This window comes from Garra rufa, chromosome 6, assembly GCF_049309525.1.
Source record: "Garra rufa chromosome 6, GarRuf1.0, whole genome shotgun sequence".
Classification (NCBI taxonomy): domain Eukaryota; kingdom Metazoa; phylum Chordata; class Actinopteri; order Cypriniformes; family Cyprinidae; genus Garra; species Garra rufa.
The window spans coordinates 32,092,535-32,107,367 of record NC_133366.1 but is presented as its reverse complement, the minus strand read 5'-3'; the positions used below and the strand labels follow the sequence as shown (position 1 = coordinate 32,107,367).

Here is a 14,833-nt window from a genome sequence, read left to right as displayed (position 1 = left end):
GTAAAGATCTGGGATATTCCTGAACATGGTGTTCTAAAGAACATCACAGTGCCTTGGAAGGAGCTGCAGGGTCATTCACGACGTGTCGGCCTCATTGAGTGGCATCCCACTGCCAACAACATTATTTTCAGTACTGGCTATGACTACCAGGTACTTAAGCTACACACATATTTTGTCATGGAATGAAGACAGACAGGGTTTTAGTGAATTGGCCCCCAGGTAGATATTTAAAATATTCACAGTGATAATAAGCTCTTAGCACACATCACCACACGTTTTACCATGCTTGTCGCTTGCCAGCATTTTTTTAATCCTAAACTTCCTTTCCAGTGGCCAGAGATGAAATAATGTGTGTGAATTAAACAAATAAAATATTTGTAATTATTTTTAAGGATAACAGTTTAGTTATAACTTAAATGTATTTTAAGGGTCAATAGATTTCAATTACAATCTATATTTGTAAAGGCTGTTTTCTCAAAATGAGTTTTTTCTTCTACACTGGACCATAAATCTCCACTTCAGTAGCACTTACACACACACCAAACTTCACATTTGTATTCCTGTCTATATCCTGAAGGTTTTTACAGAGGGATTTGTTTATATATAATTTGCTTGATTATATAAAATTGCAAAAAAAAAAAAAATATTGTTTTCTGTCTATTCTAAGCTTTTTCTGAATTATGGAGTGACAAAATGAGATACCCAAAATTCCCTCTGTAAAATCATTTGACTCTAATATGTCAAAAAAAATTAAACAAGAATTTTGAAACTGACTTTTTTTTGTAAAAAAAAAACTGACTTGATTTTTGTACAAGAAATGTATGCAAATTAGCGCATATTTCATTAAATACTGACTATTGCATATTTAAACCCAACATTTTAGAAAACTTGTAATACAATTTATTTTATTTTTTTTGCAATTATCAATGTAATCAATCAACTGGGTAAGTAAGGTAATAACTGTTAGTTAATTTTTTTACCCTATTCACCTGCAGTATTTTGCCTTAAAAATAAAGGAAATGGAAAAAGTTTATCTGTCCATAAATGCAACTCTCCAACAGAGGATAAAGCATAAATTAATAAAACATAAACTAAAACAAACTAAACAAAAACAGGAAAAATAACACTGTATTTATGGGTAAAAGTTGCAACTTTAATACCACATATTAGGTATATGCTACCTGATCTCATGATGAAAACACACCTGTGGGAACTTTTTCGCAAGACGCGAATTACATACCAATAAGTACATATCACTGCAGTTTCCAACAGAAATGAACACTAGAAGTGGTAAAACAGTGAGCATTGTAATTTTTTTGGACACAGTTATGATTACAGCTCCATGTTTTGCTTTTTGGGCATAACAAGTTTGTTCGGTACACTCTTAAAAATAAAGGTGCTTCACGATGCCATAGAAGAACCTTTTTGTCTAAATTGTTCCATAAAGAACCTTTAACATCTGAAGTTTCACATCTTTTTGTTTCACAAAAGGTTCTTTGTGGCAAATAAGGTTCTTCAGATTATAAAAAGGTAAGCAAGAAATGGTTCTTTAAAGAACCTTTGACTAAATGGTTCTTTGTGGAACCAAAAATGGTTCTTCTATGGCATTGCTTGAAGAACCTTTCGAAGCACCTTTATTTTTTAAGGTGTAGCTCAGCTGGCACAAAATTTGACTTAGGATGCGGAATCATGCAGAAAAACTCACATGACTCAGATCAAAAAACAAGCTAAAATGACAATTGCAATTAGGTTTTTACGCCACAAACACTTTTGTTCATTCTATCAGGTGGATTTAGTTGTAGTGCATATAGTATGTTATTTGAAAACGTCACAGAGCATTTGAGTTATAGCGGCACTCAACGTACATTTAAAGTCAGAACTGCGGTGTCACGCACAAAACCAACGTCACAGAAAATGTACCATGTACGCTCATCTGTTCCGGGGGAAAAAGCGAACACTCTTTTAGCGCCACTCAGTGAACATTTCACATCAAATATGTTATGAAGCGTACATGGCGGTACGTATTTTGCGCCTTGTGAAAAAGTTCCCACAGGTATGTTTACACTATTAGTAAATACCATTAGAAGTTTATATTGTAATTGTAAACCAGCAGTTTTAGTATCTAAATCTCTAAAATCTGCAGTGACCTTATTAATATTGAAAGAGAGACTGAGGGATCTCTTAAATAAATGATTATACAGCAATTTGTTGGACAAGCAGCGTTCCATAAGTGCTGATGTATATTAAAGCAGCAGTGAGACACTCTTATTTGAAAGTATTTTTTTCTGAAAGTAGTTTTGCTTGTGGCTTATATTATTAAACATGTCATTACAAACTTCTCAAACACTAAGCCTAAATTTAATTTTGCTGTTTTAGCTGTAAATGTACCTCATGATAAGCAGTGTTCTCATTATATCCTGAGTCAGTTGTTCTCTCATTAAACTTGTTTGGTCAAGAGAAATAAAATAGGGCAACACCATCTTTTATTTTTCTAGCTATAATAGATGCTTGTTTTTACATTAAACATTGAGCTCTGATATTACTCTTTATGTACTGTTTGTATTTCCTTTCTATAGCCTTAAATGGTGTATTTGGATTTATTTCAGATATGTAGTGATAGTATAATGATATAATAATCAGAATAATAAAATAGTTGTTGACTCTGGGTGTAGATTTTAATTTAATTGATTCCTTTTTGATCAAGAAACAGTAAGGCATATAAATATCCAATGCTTTCTTAAAGGAACACTCCACTTTTTTTTGGAAATTGGCTCATTCTCCAACTCCCCCCGAGTTAATAAGTTGAGTTTTACCCTTTTGAAATCCATTCTGCCGTTCTCTTGTTCTGGCGATATCACTTTTAGCATAGCTTAGCATAGATCATTGAATCCTATTAGACCAATAGCATCGCGTTCAAAAATTACCAACGAGTTTTGATATTTTTCCTATTTAAAACTTGACAAATATCGAAACTCGTTGGTCATTTTTAAACGCAATGCTATTTGTCTAATAGGATTCAATGATCTATGCTAAGCTATGCTAAAAGTGATATCGCCAGAACAGGAGAAAGGCTGAGTGGATTTCACAGCGCTAAAACTCAACTTATTAATTCGGGGGGAGTTGGAGAATGAGCCTATTTCCAAAAAAAGTGGAGTGTTCCTTTAATCTTTGACTTTGTGTCTGGTTGCATTTTCATTCCATGTTACATTTCTTGGATGCTCATAGGCAGACTGATTCATTGTTTCTAAACTGTGATGTCTTGTCTAAGTAAATTTATGCTGACTTCCCAATTCCATTTGTTGCCCATTCCCCTCCACCCAGCCCCCCTTAGAACAAAAGTGGTTTTAAGCATCACTGTTTCCCAATCTTCTTATTCATGGTCCCCCGCCCTGTTCTCATTTTTTTTTTCTATTTGGGTTGTTTTTGTGCTGTCCTGAGGCAGTGAAGGTGGGTGTAGAGCAACAACCTTCACAGCACCTAGACACACACAATACCTTGCATTCCTTGCACTGTTTCCTTAAAGTAACTGTAGGATTCTTACCTGTTTTCTACTGACTAACACAGTATAGAATGAAATGTTCTGGCCCAGTCTTAATCTGATTTTAATTAATGAGATTAAACTTTTTTGCATGGAGGAATAATATATATTCTTTGAAAAAAATAGTTTTTAAGGAAAAACTATATTTTTTTATAGTCAAGACTGCAGTAAAACAGTGATATTGTTAAAATAACTGGTTTCTATTTTAATATATTTTTAAATGTTAATAATATTCCTGGGATGACAAAACTGTATTTTCAGCAGCTATTACTCCAGTCTTCAGTGTCGCATGATCCTTTAGAAGTCATTCTAATATACTAATTTAAGGGCTGGATGATATGGCCAAAAATTTTATCATGATATATTTCTTAATTTCGGTCGATACAATATAAATTGGATCTACTGTATACCTTGAAACGTCTGAAAAAATACATTTGAAAGTCAATACATTATGAAACCTCATTCTATAAAAACATATCATATTCCAGAAATGAAAATGGTACAAATAAATTAATGTTCACCCTTTGGTTTGTGTTTAGCCTTCATACAAACAAGAAATGTGAAAACATCATCAAATAAACCTGTCTCTCAGACTAATATTAATTTCTTTAACTTTAAACTATAACATATGCCGATTATTCTAATAGATTGAAACAAAAGTGCTTCAGCCAGGATGAAGAATATAAAAAGTGCTCAGATTTGCTGAACTAACAGAAAAAAAGTGTGAGCAACAACAAAAACATGTTGCTGGAGATGATATTGCTAATTGAAAATGCAATTTCATTCTCTGCCAGCAGGAGGCGCTTTTGGAACGGCAGAATGTATATTGAAATATCGGAATTGTGTTTAAAAATCATATCACCATTATTGAAAAAAAATTATATCACAATAAATATTGATATTGGATTATTGTCCAGCCCTAACTGATTTGGTACTTTGGTAAACATTTCTTATTATTAATGTTGTAAACAGTTGTGCTGCTTAATGTTTTTGTAGAAACTGTCATACATTAAAAAAAATGTTAATGAATAGAAAGCTCAAAAGAGCAGCATTTATTTAACATCTTTTGTAACAACTAAAAAAAATACTGACTCCAGACTTTTGAATGGTAGTGAACATGCATTAAATGTCAACAAATGTTTTTTTGTGTGCTGATGTGTAGGTTATGGTGTGGAAGCTCGATGTTCCTGAACAGGTGATCAAGAATCCTTTGCGGTCCATCAGTGTGCACTCTGATGTGGTTCTGTCCATGTCCTTCAACACAGACGGCAGCAGACTTGCCACATCTTGCAAGGACAAGAAGATCAGAGTGATTGACCCACGTACTGGCACTCTTTTACAGGTATGAGTGGCCTTTATGCTTATGTTATCTTCTATCTGTCATGCATATGCAAGTTTTTGCATACAACTTTAACCTAGTCCATCACTAATTTGTCCTTAATGTAATATTTTAATTATGAGCTTGGACACAGGCGGCATATCATATGTACTTGCACAAAAATGCATTTCCACTGGTCTGCCCCTCTAACGCCACACATCTAAAACTAACACCTTTAAAACCTATACCCCGAGGTCAGCATCAGCTCTTACATTCACACTGCCACGTCTCTTCATGTGACTCAGATGAAACCAATGCTGTTTTACAGAGCATTGTTGATTCATTTTTTAGCAAAGAGAATGTGCATTTATTTTTAAATCTCACTGAAGTGTAATGTGTAATTTCAGGAGTCTAACTGCAAATCACACAAAGCCAGTAAAGTGCTATTTCTTGGAAACCTGAAAATGCTCCTCTCCACGGGCAATTCACGCTGGAACCATCGTCAGATTGCGCTTTGGGATCAGGTAGATGTTTCTTAATATAGGCTTCTTTGTTTTTCCTTTATTTGCATAAAAACACAAAGTATGTCTTCTTTTTAGGTCAAATTTTTCATTCATTGATTGAAATAAATTCTAGATCTGAGCAACTATGGCTACCCTGTCACATGTATAACAAAACCGTAATCATGTCTTGAACATTAGAGGTTTGATGCTTAAAAAGTATAAAGAAATAAAAAGGAAAAGGAAATAGTAGGTCTAATTTTAGTAGGGAAGTAATCATTTTAAACGATTTGCAAGTAATATTTTAAAATGTAAACACATTCACTCTTATTTATATACCTAATATGTCAAAAATGTCTCAATCAGTTAGAAATGACATGAATCACATAAATGATACCAAAACAGTCATATTTGCAAAAAAAGTAGTTTGAATAAAGGGATATTACTGTCAGTCCTTAAACATTTTTATTGTAAAACAATTGTCAGATATTGTGCTGGTATTACTTGCTTGAACAGTAAATGCTGCTTACTTTGATTTGATTAGCCTTCTTGATCATTTTGACATTGACAAGTGCTATTAGACTGCTGAGGCAGACTAGCCTAAAATGTAACTTTTAAATCTCTTTGTCATCCTAACAATTTAGCAGAGCAGAATTTCCAATATTATTGGTTTGGTCCTCCAATGTCTGTGGTGCTTACGACCCTGCTATAAAATCAAAAGTAGTACAAAAGTATTGTAACAAATTATTTTGTTTTAAATTCAATTCTGAACAAATGTGAGACCCAAAAGTACATTGATAATGATAAATTGAAAAGCACCAGGACATTATGGGTGTGCTTTCCTAAAATTGACATTCTAGAATTACTTTTGGTTGGGTATATCAAAAAGCTTCTAATAATTTTAAAAGCTGTAAGAAAAGTTGAAAAAAAGTACATTTCAACGAAATTGCAGAAGATTTAGCTGTGGAAACTGAAACCTTCAAGTGCATTAAACTCTGCATTACCAAAGGAATGGGTGAGGAAAAAACAGGAATTAAATAGGAATTATACAATTTTGGCACCAGTAAGAATTTTTAATAATTTTTTGTTTGGGAGATAAAATGCTTAAAAGTGTAGCATTTATTTAACTTCTTGTAACAATGTTTTTACTGTCACTGACAAATCTTACTGACCTACATACCCATAAAATCTGAACAGTAGTGTGTGTATAGTTTAAATGCAATTCAGTTCAATTTGTTTTAGTTAAAACTTTTATTTGTTTTATTTTTATTTATTTATTTTTACTGGTAGTGCCACTGGAGTGTTTGACATACACACTCCTGATTTTTACTTTTCACAAACAAAGTGAAAAGCACTATGGGGGAATTATCTGTCTTCACTTTTAAATACCTGTGACCTTTTTTTTTTTTACTTTTGGTGGCATTTTTGCCCCAAGCTCTGGTTATTTTCCGACTGTTTGCAATTGAACTGTCATCTATATACAAGCTCCATACTAACACTAATTCACTAACCTGACATCTCCGAGCAGGTTGACCCCTAGTGTTATAATCATGACATAGCAGTTATTTTATTGACCGTTTTATTGACCATTTCTGTCTAGCTTCCTATAAGATGAGTTAAACCAAATGGATCTACTAGAGTAATATCTTTACATTGGTATTTTTGATGTCTTTGGCTAAAAAAACAATGTGGTAGGTCCCAAAATCACATGTACATGTGTGTTTTCTGCAGGAGGACCTCTCTCAACCATCTTATTCAGAGGATTTAGACGGCTCCTCTGGTGTTCTCTTCCCTTTTTATGATCCTGACACACACATGCTTTACATAGCTGGAAAAGTGAGTACATATCAACTGGATTATCAGATCGGCAAATAGTGTTTTTACTGCTGTATTGATGATACAGGTTATTCATCGATAACAAAATCTTCTTTTAATCTTTAGGGTGATGGAAATATCAGATACTATGAAATCAGCCCAGAGAAGCCATATGTGCACTATCTGACTGAATACCGGTCTCTTCTACCGCAGAAGGGAATGGGTGAGTATTCTATGTATAGCTTACATGTATACACACACACTCAAAAACATACTCATAACAACAATTCGATCTGTTACCCCATTTCAACGCTCCTTTGCACAAGTAGTCAAAACAGCAGCACAGATCAACCTCAACAATTACTTGAAACTGGTTCATACTTGTTGCACTTTTTGTCATTTCCGTCACTTATCAGGTTTGGTAAGTAAATGGTTTAAATGCTTTAGGTTCCAGAGAAGTATGTACTTCATTATATCTTTAGCAGGAGCAGACACACACACACACACACACACACACACACACATATTTATATGTATATATATATATATATTTATACTAATTGTACATAAATATAAATTTTTTAGAGAATGTTCAGGTTAATTTGTATGAACCTAAAACAATGCCAGTGACTATGCCCTTGTGAAAAGGCAGTGTACTTAATTGTGTTTAGTGTGCACTTGCCACTGTAGTGCACTTATTGAGACTTAACATTTTGAAGTAATGCCAAATGAACAGTTATTTCAAATCATGATGTTTTAAAAAAGTGGTTCAAATGATTAATTACAAATATATTTAAATACATGAAATGCAAGTTACAATATACACTACCTGCCAAAAGTTTTAGTACAGTAAGATTTTTAATGTTTTTTAAAGTCTCTTCTGCTCACCAAGCCTGCATTTGATTGATCCAAAGTAAAACCAAAACAGTCAAATTTAGAAATATTTTTACTATTTAAATAACTGTTTTTTATTTGAATATATTTAAAAATGTAATTTATTCTTGTGATTTCAAAGCATCATTACTGCAGTCACATGATGCTTCAGAAATCATTCTAACATTCTGATTTGCTGAATATTATTCTTATGTAATATTAATATTATTAGCTACATATTATTATTATTATTATTATTATTATTATTATTATTATTATTACTGGATTATATGGATTATGTTGAAAACTGCTGAGTAGATTTTTTTCAGGTTTCTTTGATGAAAAGAGAGTTCAAAAGAACAGCATTTATCTGAAATAGAAATCTTTTGTAATATTATAAATGTCTTTATCATCACTTTATCATCAATTTAAAGCATCCTTGCTAAATAAAAGTATTAATTTCTATAATTTCTTTCCCAAAAATTATACTTACTCCAAGCTTTTGAATGATATAGAGTATAATATTACAAAAACGTTTTATTTCAGATAAATGCTTGTCTTTGGATCTTTCTATTCATCATATTGATAATAATAATGTTATATGAAAAAAAAAAATTGAACAGCAAATTGGCATATTAGAATTATTTCTGAAGGATCAAGTGAGACTGAAGACTGGTAATGTTGTAATGTTGCTGAAAATTTAGCTTTGATCATAGCAATAAATTACATTTTAAAATATATTCAAATAGTAAACAGTTAATTAAAAAAATATTAAAAAAATATTAAAAAATATTACTGCTTACTGCTTAATATTACTGCTTGCTGTATTTTGTGAGCAGAAAAGACTTCTTTAAAACATAAAAAAACTTACTGTCCAAAAACCTTTGACTGGTAGTGTAAATTACTGTACATTCAAGTATATTATAGTTTATCATAAATATGTTCAGTACATTCAGCTGCACACTTTAACTATATATTTCAAAGACAATATAATTATAAAATTACATCAAGGTGCTTCAAGGTCATTGCACACCAAGTCAGAAATTTTATGATTGATAAATATGATTAATCACTCAATAAATTGTGTCAATCACTTTACAAACTGTCTCCGAAACTGTCGTCCGCCATAAAAAAGTTCGGATCAGGTTTGTTTTTTTGCGGTTTCGCATCTGTAGCAAGCATTTTGATAGGAAAAAGCATTTAATTTAAACTATAATTCAATTTCAATTTCAATTAACATGCAATTAATTGTCCGAAATTAATACATTCAGTTTGCATTTAAGTATATGTTTTTAAAGTTATTTTTTTTTAAAGTGTGCTAGGGTGTACTTCCTTTTCACAAGGAAGATTTTCTAATCAGAACATGTTTCTGCATTTTCTTCCAGGTGTCATGCCAAAGAGAGGCCTTGATGTTTGTTCCTGTGAAATCTTCAGATTCTACAAGCTAGTGACAATCAAAAGTCTCATAGAACCTCTGTCCATGATTGTTCCACGAAGGGTACATACAATCTTGTTCACACATGCTTTCAAGTACACAAAATATGACAAAAATTAAAGCTAGTACTCCCTTGACTATGCTGTCCTTGTTGATGACGAGCCCTGGCAATCTGGCAAATTATTGTGTTGTGTTCTGCAGTCAGAGTCCTATCAAGAGGACATTTACCCCATGACAGCTGGGAACAAGCCTGCCATGACAGCAGATGAGTGGATCGGTGGTCTAGACAAAGGTTATAGAATTTTCTATCATCATTAACTAACCCTCAAACCAGCATGTCCTTCTTTCTTCCGTAGAACAAAAAAATGTGAAATTATTATCAGGAGGGTAAATCATGCGCACAATTTACCAATTTGTTCCTTTATTTAGGTAAATCGTGCACACAAATTAATAATTCATTCTACTTTCTGTCCACATTCTCATAAACCTATAGCTGGTGTTATGTTATGGACAGAGACACTTTAATTGGGTTTTATTTTGAGTTGGGAATAAGTTATAGACACATTCTCAAAAGCCTTGCAGCTGGGATCATTTTAAGTGAGAGGCATCTACATTTATTTATGAGAATGTGGACGAGAAGTGGAACAAATTATTATTTTGTGTGCACAATTTACACAAAATGAGAGAACAAATTATTATATCGAACATGCTATTTTCTTTAAAACGCAGAAGCAAATTAGTAAACTGTGTGCATGATTTAGATTAATTAATTAATTCTAAGATTACGAGATTAAAGTCATAATAAGAATAAAGTCTAAATGTTTTGAGAATTAAGTCAAAATATTTTGAGAATAATGTCAAAATTATGCGAACCAATTCGTAGCAATTACGAGATTAAAGTTATATCAAAATCTGTCAGTTTCTAATGAAATACAAACAATATGTCTATTACAATAATGTGTTTTTCACACTCTTTAATGTATCATGACAGATCGCTGTATCAGTCATCTTTCCGATTACAAAGAGACATTCATTTCATTAAATTAGGCTATACAGGTTTTTTTTTTTTTTTTTATTTCTTCTGATGTTACTTTACGTTTATATCGTATTATAAACTTGAAATAAAGAGGAAAAACACACTTATAATTTGTATTTCATGATAAAACTGACAGAAAGCTGAGCTGTGTTATATTAAAAGCAACAAAGCACAAAATTATTGCAATTATTTGGTGGCTGGCACACTACAAATAGGCCTAATGAATGCAGCCGAAGACGTAAAAATATTATTTCCAAGCATACTGTCTCTGCGAGTATCACGAAAAGGTATGATTTCTGCTTATAATCCCACATACAATATGTTGCATTTGAGCAACCATTTTTGTCACGTGTAATTAGGGAGGTCTGGGTCCAAATGCAGGTGAGTAGATGTTTTAATGAAGACAATAACAAAACAAACCAAACAAAAAGCCAACACGGCAGACTAAACATAAACTGAAACATAAACTGAACAGGAACACGATCAAGAGCAGAATTAGGAACACAAAATAACATGTACGACAAAAGACAATGCAACCATGAAGCAGGAGAGAAAGGTGAGAGTATTTAAAGACCAGATAATAGTGAACAGATGTGAGTGAATCAGTGCTAATGACAAAGACAGGTGAATGCAATCAGGAAGTGCAGTGTAGGAACAGCGACCTCAGGAGGCTGAGGGGAAACCCGCAGCCCAGAGTCATGACAATTTTAGCATATCTTCTCAAGGGACAATACTATAAAAAAATGAAACTTGGATATATTTTAGAGTAGTCAGTGTGCAGCTTGTAGCAGTATAGATTTACTGTACTATGGGCAAGGCTATTAGAGGGTTAGTAACACCCTGAAACCGAGTTACACTACAGTGGTCAGGGTCTTACAAAGGTTTTCCAAGATGGGTTCCATTTAGAACAGGGCTCACAAGGGTCGATCAACGAAGCACTCGTTCTGTGCGTCAGGTGCAGAACATGGCTTCAAAAAACAGATGCATGAGTGCTGCCAGCAATGCTTTAAAGGTTGCAGAAGTAGAAGGTCAGCTTGTCAGTGCTCAGACCATACGCTGCACACTGCAACAAATCGGTTTGCATAGGCGTCGTCCCAGAAGGAAGCCTCATCTGAAGCTGGCTCACAAGAAAGCCTTCAAACAGTTTGCTGAAGACAACCTGTCCAAGAGCATGAATTACTGGAACCATGTCCTGTGATCTGATGAGACTATAAGATAAACTTGTTTGGCTCAGATGGTGTCCAGCATGTGTGGTGATGCCCTGGTGAGGAGTACCAAGAAAATTGTGTTTTGCCTACAGTCAAGCATGATCTGAGTGCTGCTGGTACTGGGGAGCTGCAGTTCAATGAGGGAAACATGGATTCCATTAAGTACTGTACATTCTGAAGCAGAACATGATGCCTTCCCTCCAGAAACTAGGCAGAACAGCAGTTTTCCAACATGATAACGATCCCAAACACACCACCAAGATGACAACTGCCTTGCTGAGGAAGCTAAAGGTGAAGGTGACGTGGTGGCCAAGTATGTCTCCAGACCTGAACCCTATTAAGCATAAGGCTATATGTTGAGTTATTTTCAGGGGACAGTAAATCTATACTGCTATACAAGCTGCACATTGACTACTCTAAAATATATCCAAGTTTCATTTCTATAGTATTGTCCCTTGAGAAACTAAAATGGTTGCTGATATGTGAGGGGTGTATTCACTTTTGTGACATACTGTATATTCAAATAAATTCCAGTGGCCTGGCATTTTCTTCTGGTGCTTAAAACCCAGGCCATTTATATGCACAAGATATGCTCTCAAAATATTATAACTTTTATTGCTACCATGTAACTCTTGTAATTTCAACTTTATTCTTGTAAAGTTTTGACTTTATTATCGAAACCTTTAGACTTTATTCTCATAATTTCAACTTTATTCTCAAAACATTTTGACTTTTTTTAATTTCAACTTTATTCTTGAACCATTTCAACTTTATTCTCGTAATTCCGTCTTTATTCTCAAAATTTTATGACCTTAATTTCATAATTTTAGAGTTTTATATATTTTTTAAATGTGGCGCTAAAATGGCATTGTATATTGCTATGTTTAGTATCATAGAAATAATTAAACAGTTTTCTGGTGATTCAGAGAATAAAACCTAATTACTTGCTCTGCAGGTCCTGTGATGATGTCTCTGAGGCCTGGAAGTAAACTGGACTCATATGTGGAATTGGGCTCACGGAAAGACCCAACAGACTCGATGGAGACACGACATTCTCGCAGCCGGCCAGGACTATCACAACTGATTCAGGAACAGCAGGATGCCAAAGAAGGGAACATGCGCAAAGAAACCCCTTCTACCTTGCTACTCCCATCCACAGATGAAAGGAGCAGCTCTACAACCTTTGTCAGCAACGGACAACTAGATTCCATGCACTGCTCACCACCAAAAACAGAGAATGAGGTATGCTACATGTAGCTTAGCAATGCCCAGTTATCCTTTTAGCTAGCATAAAATGTGTTCTCATACTTTACTCTAATGTGTGTTTATGTATGTGTTTCTGCATATAGCTACGACAAATGTTTTACAAGCAGCAAGATGAGATCCGAAGGCTGAAGGAGCAGCTTAACCAGAAGGATGTGCGGATAAAACAGTTGGAATTAGAGATCAAAAATGTGAGAAACTCACAAGCCACTCTTTGAAAGAAACTGTAGTAAATCACTGTCAAAAGCCTTGTCTGCTTCACTAACATTCACATACGAATTTTCGGGCTCATGAATTATGCTGTAAAGGTGCGGACACATTTAATGAAGTCCAGTCATTTCTAGAGGAATCCTTGCGATTAGGAGTTTCGTTTGACAGCAAAACATTTCCCCTCAGAGATTTTGTTTGTGTTCAAGTTGGTCACACAAATTTGAGCTACTGACCAATAGAAAGCTGCTTGGTTTGAGCTGTGCTTCATGCATCGCTACACTTTTGACAATGGACAATAGACCTTTTAGCCCGCGAAATTTCGCTAATGTGACCGCGCCTTAAAGAAACACATGGGCTACATTCACATCTCTAACATCTCTTTATGGAAAGGCTTTTCTTGTATGCACATTTTGTGCACATAAATACTGTACAACCTTCGTGAGAATTTTTATTACACTTTAGCACTATGCAAACTTTTTTTTTAGCTTGTGATCATACATGTTTTTTTAATTATTATTTTAAAAACGGCTTAAATGAGCATATGTGTGTTTTGTTTTATAAATTGGGTTATTTGAGATTTTGCTTGAATATGATTGTAATTAGATTTTTTTTTTTTTGATTAATTTTCTATTTAAATTTCTGTGCAAATGGATGAGTGATGTGGCATGAAAGTTTGATAGTAACAATGCAAATGATCATTTTTAGAACAAAGGGAGGTAAATGGGAGGTAAATTTGAAAATGTTAAGTTCTACACATATGCATTATCATCTTATGTTTAAGATATTTAGTTTTCTGTGTGTTCAAATGCTGTTAAAAGAGTTTACCAAATCCCAGCATGCACTGAAATGGTAGCATTGTGGGAACTGGCTGGGGTTCGACGATATCAAAGGTAAGTCAAGTTTAGGTTCAGCATTAAGCATATGGGCCATCCACTGACTAAATCCCGTTCTGCAACACACTTTCTATGTACTGCCAAACTGTTCAAAATGCATGAAAGTACCACCACATTTTTATGTTTTACAGAGTTTCACACAAAACAACCAGTTTTCAAAACTGTCATCCATTAGAAGCTTCTGATGCTATGGTTGGTTTCACAAATTTGAACAAGCCATACTTTTTACCAATTATTTTAATAATGTTCTGTTTATATGTGGATCTGTATATGCACACGTCAGAGTATATAATAAGGTTAAAGATGCTATTTTAAGTGTTGTTGCAGCAATATTTCAAGATATTTACTAAATGTTGTCCAAACAACCCTGATTCTAGTCTCTTCTTTTTAATCCTGATCTATAAATACAATAATGTGGACTGTCAGATAAAATAGCCAAATGAAGAGGCTTTTGATGACTCAATAAGGCATTCACTACTAATAAATGTTTGCCACAACTACACTAAACATACAGTGCCTTGCAAAATTATTCACACCCCTTTGTTTTTTCACGTTTTATGTTGCTGCCTTAAGTTAAACTGTTTTAATTACTTTTTTCCACATTAGTCTACACTCTGTCACAACTTAAATATATTAAAAATAAAAAACCTGAAAGAAGTACATTGCATAAGTATTCAACTCGTAATTTAACTATTCAACTATTATTTAACTCAGCACTTAGCTGACACACCTTTAAGTCTTTTT

The 14,833-nt window shown here is 33.7% G+C and overlaps 1 protein-coding gene across 2 annotated transcripts in view; it reads left to right on the top strand.

Moving 5' to 3' along the window:
* coro2aa (coronin 2Aa) overlaps nt 1-14,596 on the top strand; it is a 34,198-nt gene extending 19,602 nt beyond the window's left edge. For both annotated transcript variants that reach the window (XM_073842012.1, XM_073842013.1), the window contains exons 4-12: nt 1-150; nt 4,701-4,880; nt 5,264-5,380; nt 7,088-7,192; nt 7,298-7,394; nt 9,430-9,542; nt 9,681-9,771; nt 12,679-12,965; nt 13,073-14,596. In XM_073842012.1, the coding sequence (XP_073698113.1) occupies nt 1-150; nt 4,701-4,880; nt 5,264-5,380; nt 7,088-7,192; nt 7,298-7,394; nt 9,430-9,542; nt 9,681-9,771; nt 12,679-12,965; nt 13,073-13,204 (1,272 nt within the window). In that variant the 3' untranslated portion in view covers nt 13,205-14,596. The remainder of the gene's footprint in view (nt 151-4,700; nt 4,881-5,263; nt 5,381-7,087; nt 7,193-7,297; nt 7,395-9,429; nt 9,543-9,680; nt 9,772-12,678; nt 12,966-13,072) is intronic.
* Nucleotides 14,597-14,833: the final 237 nt, after the last annotated feature.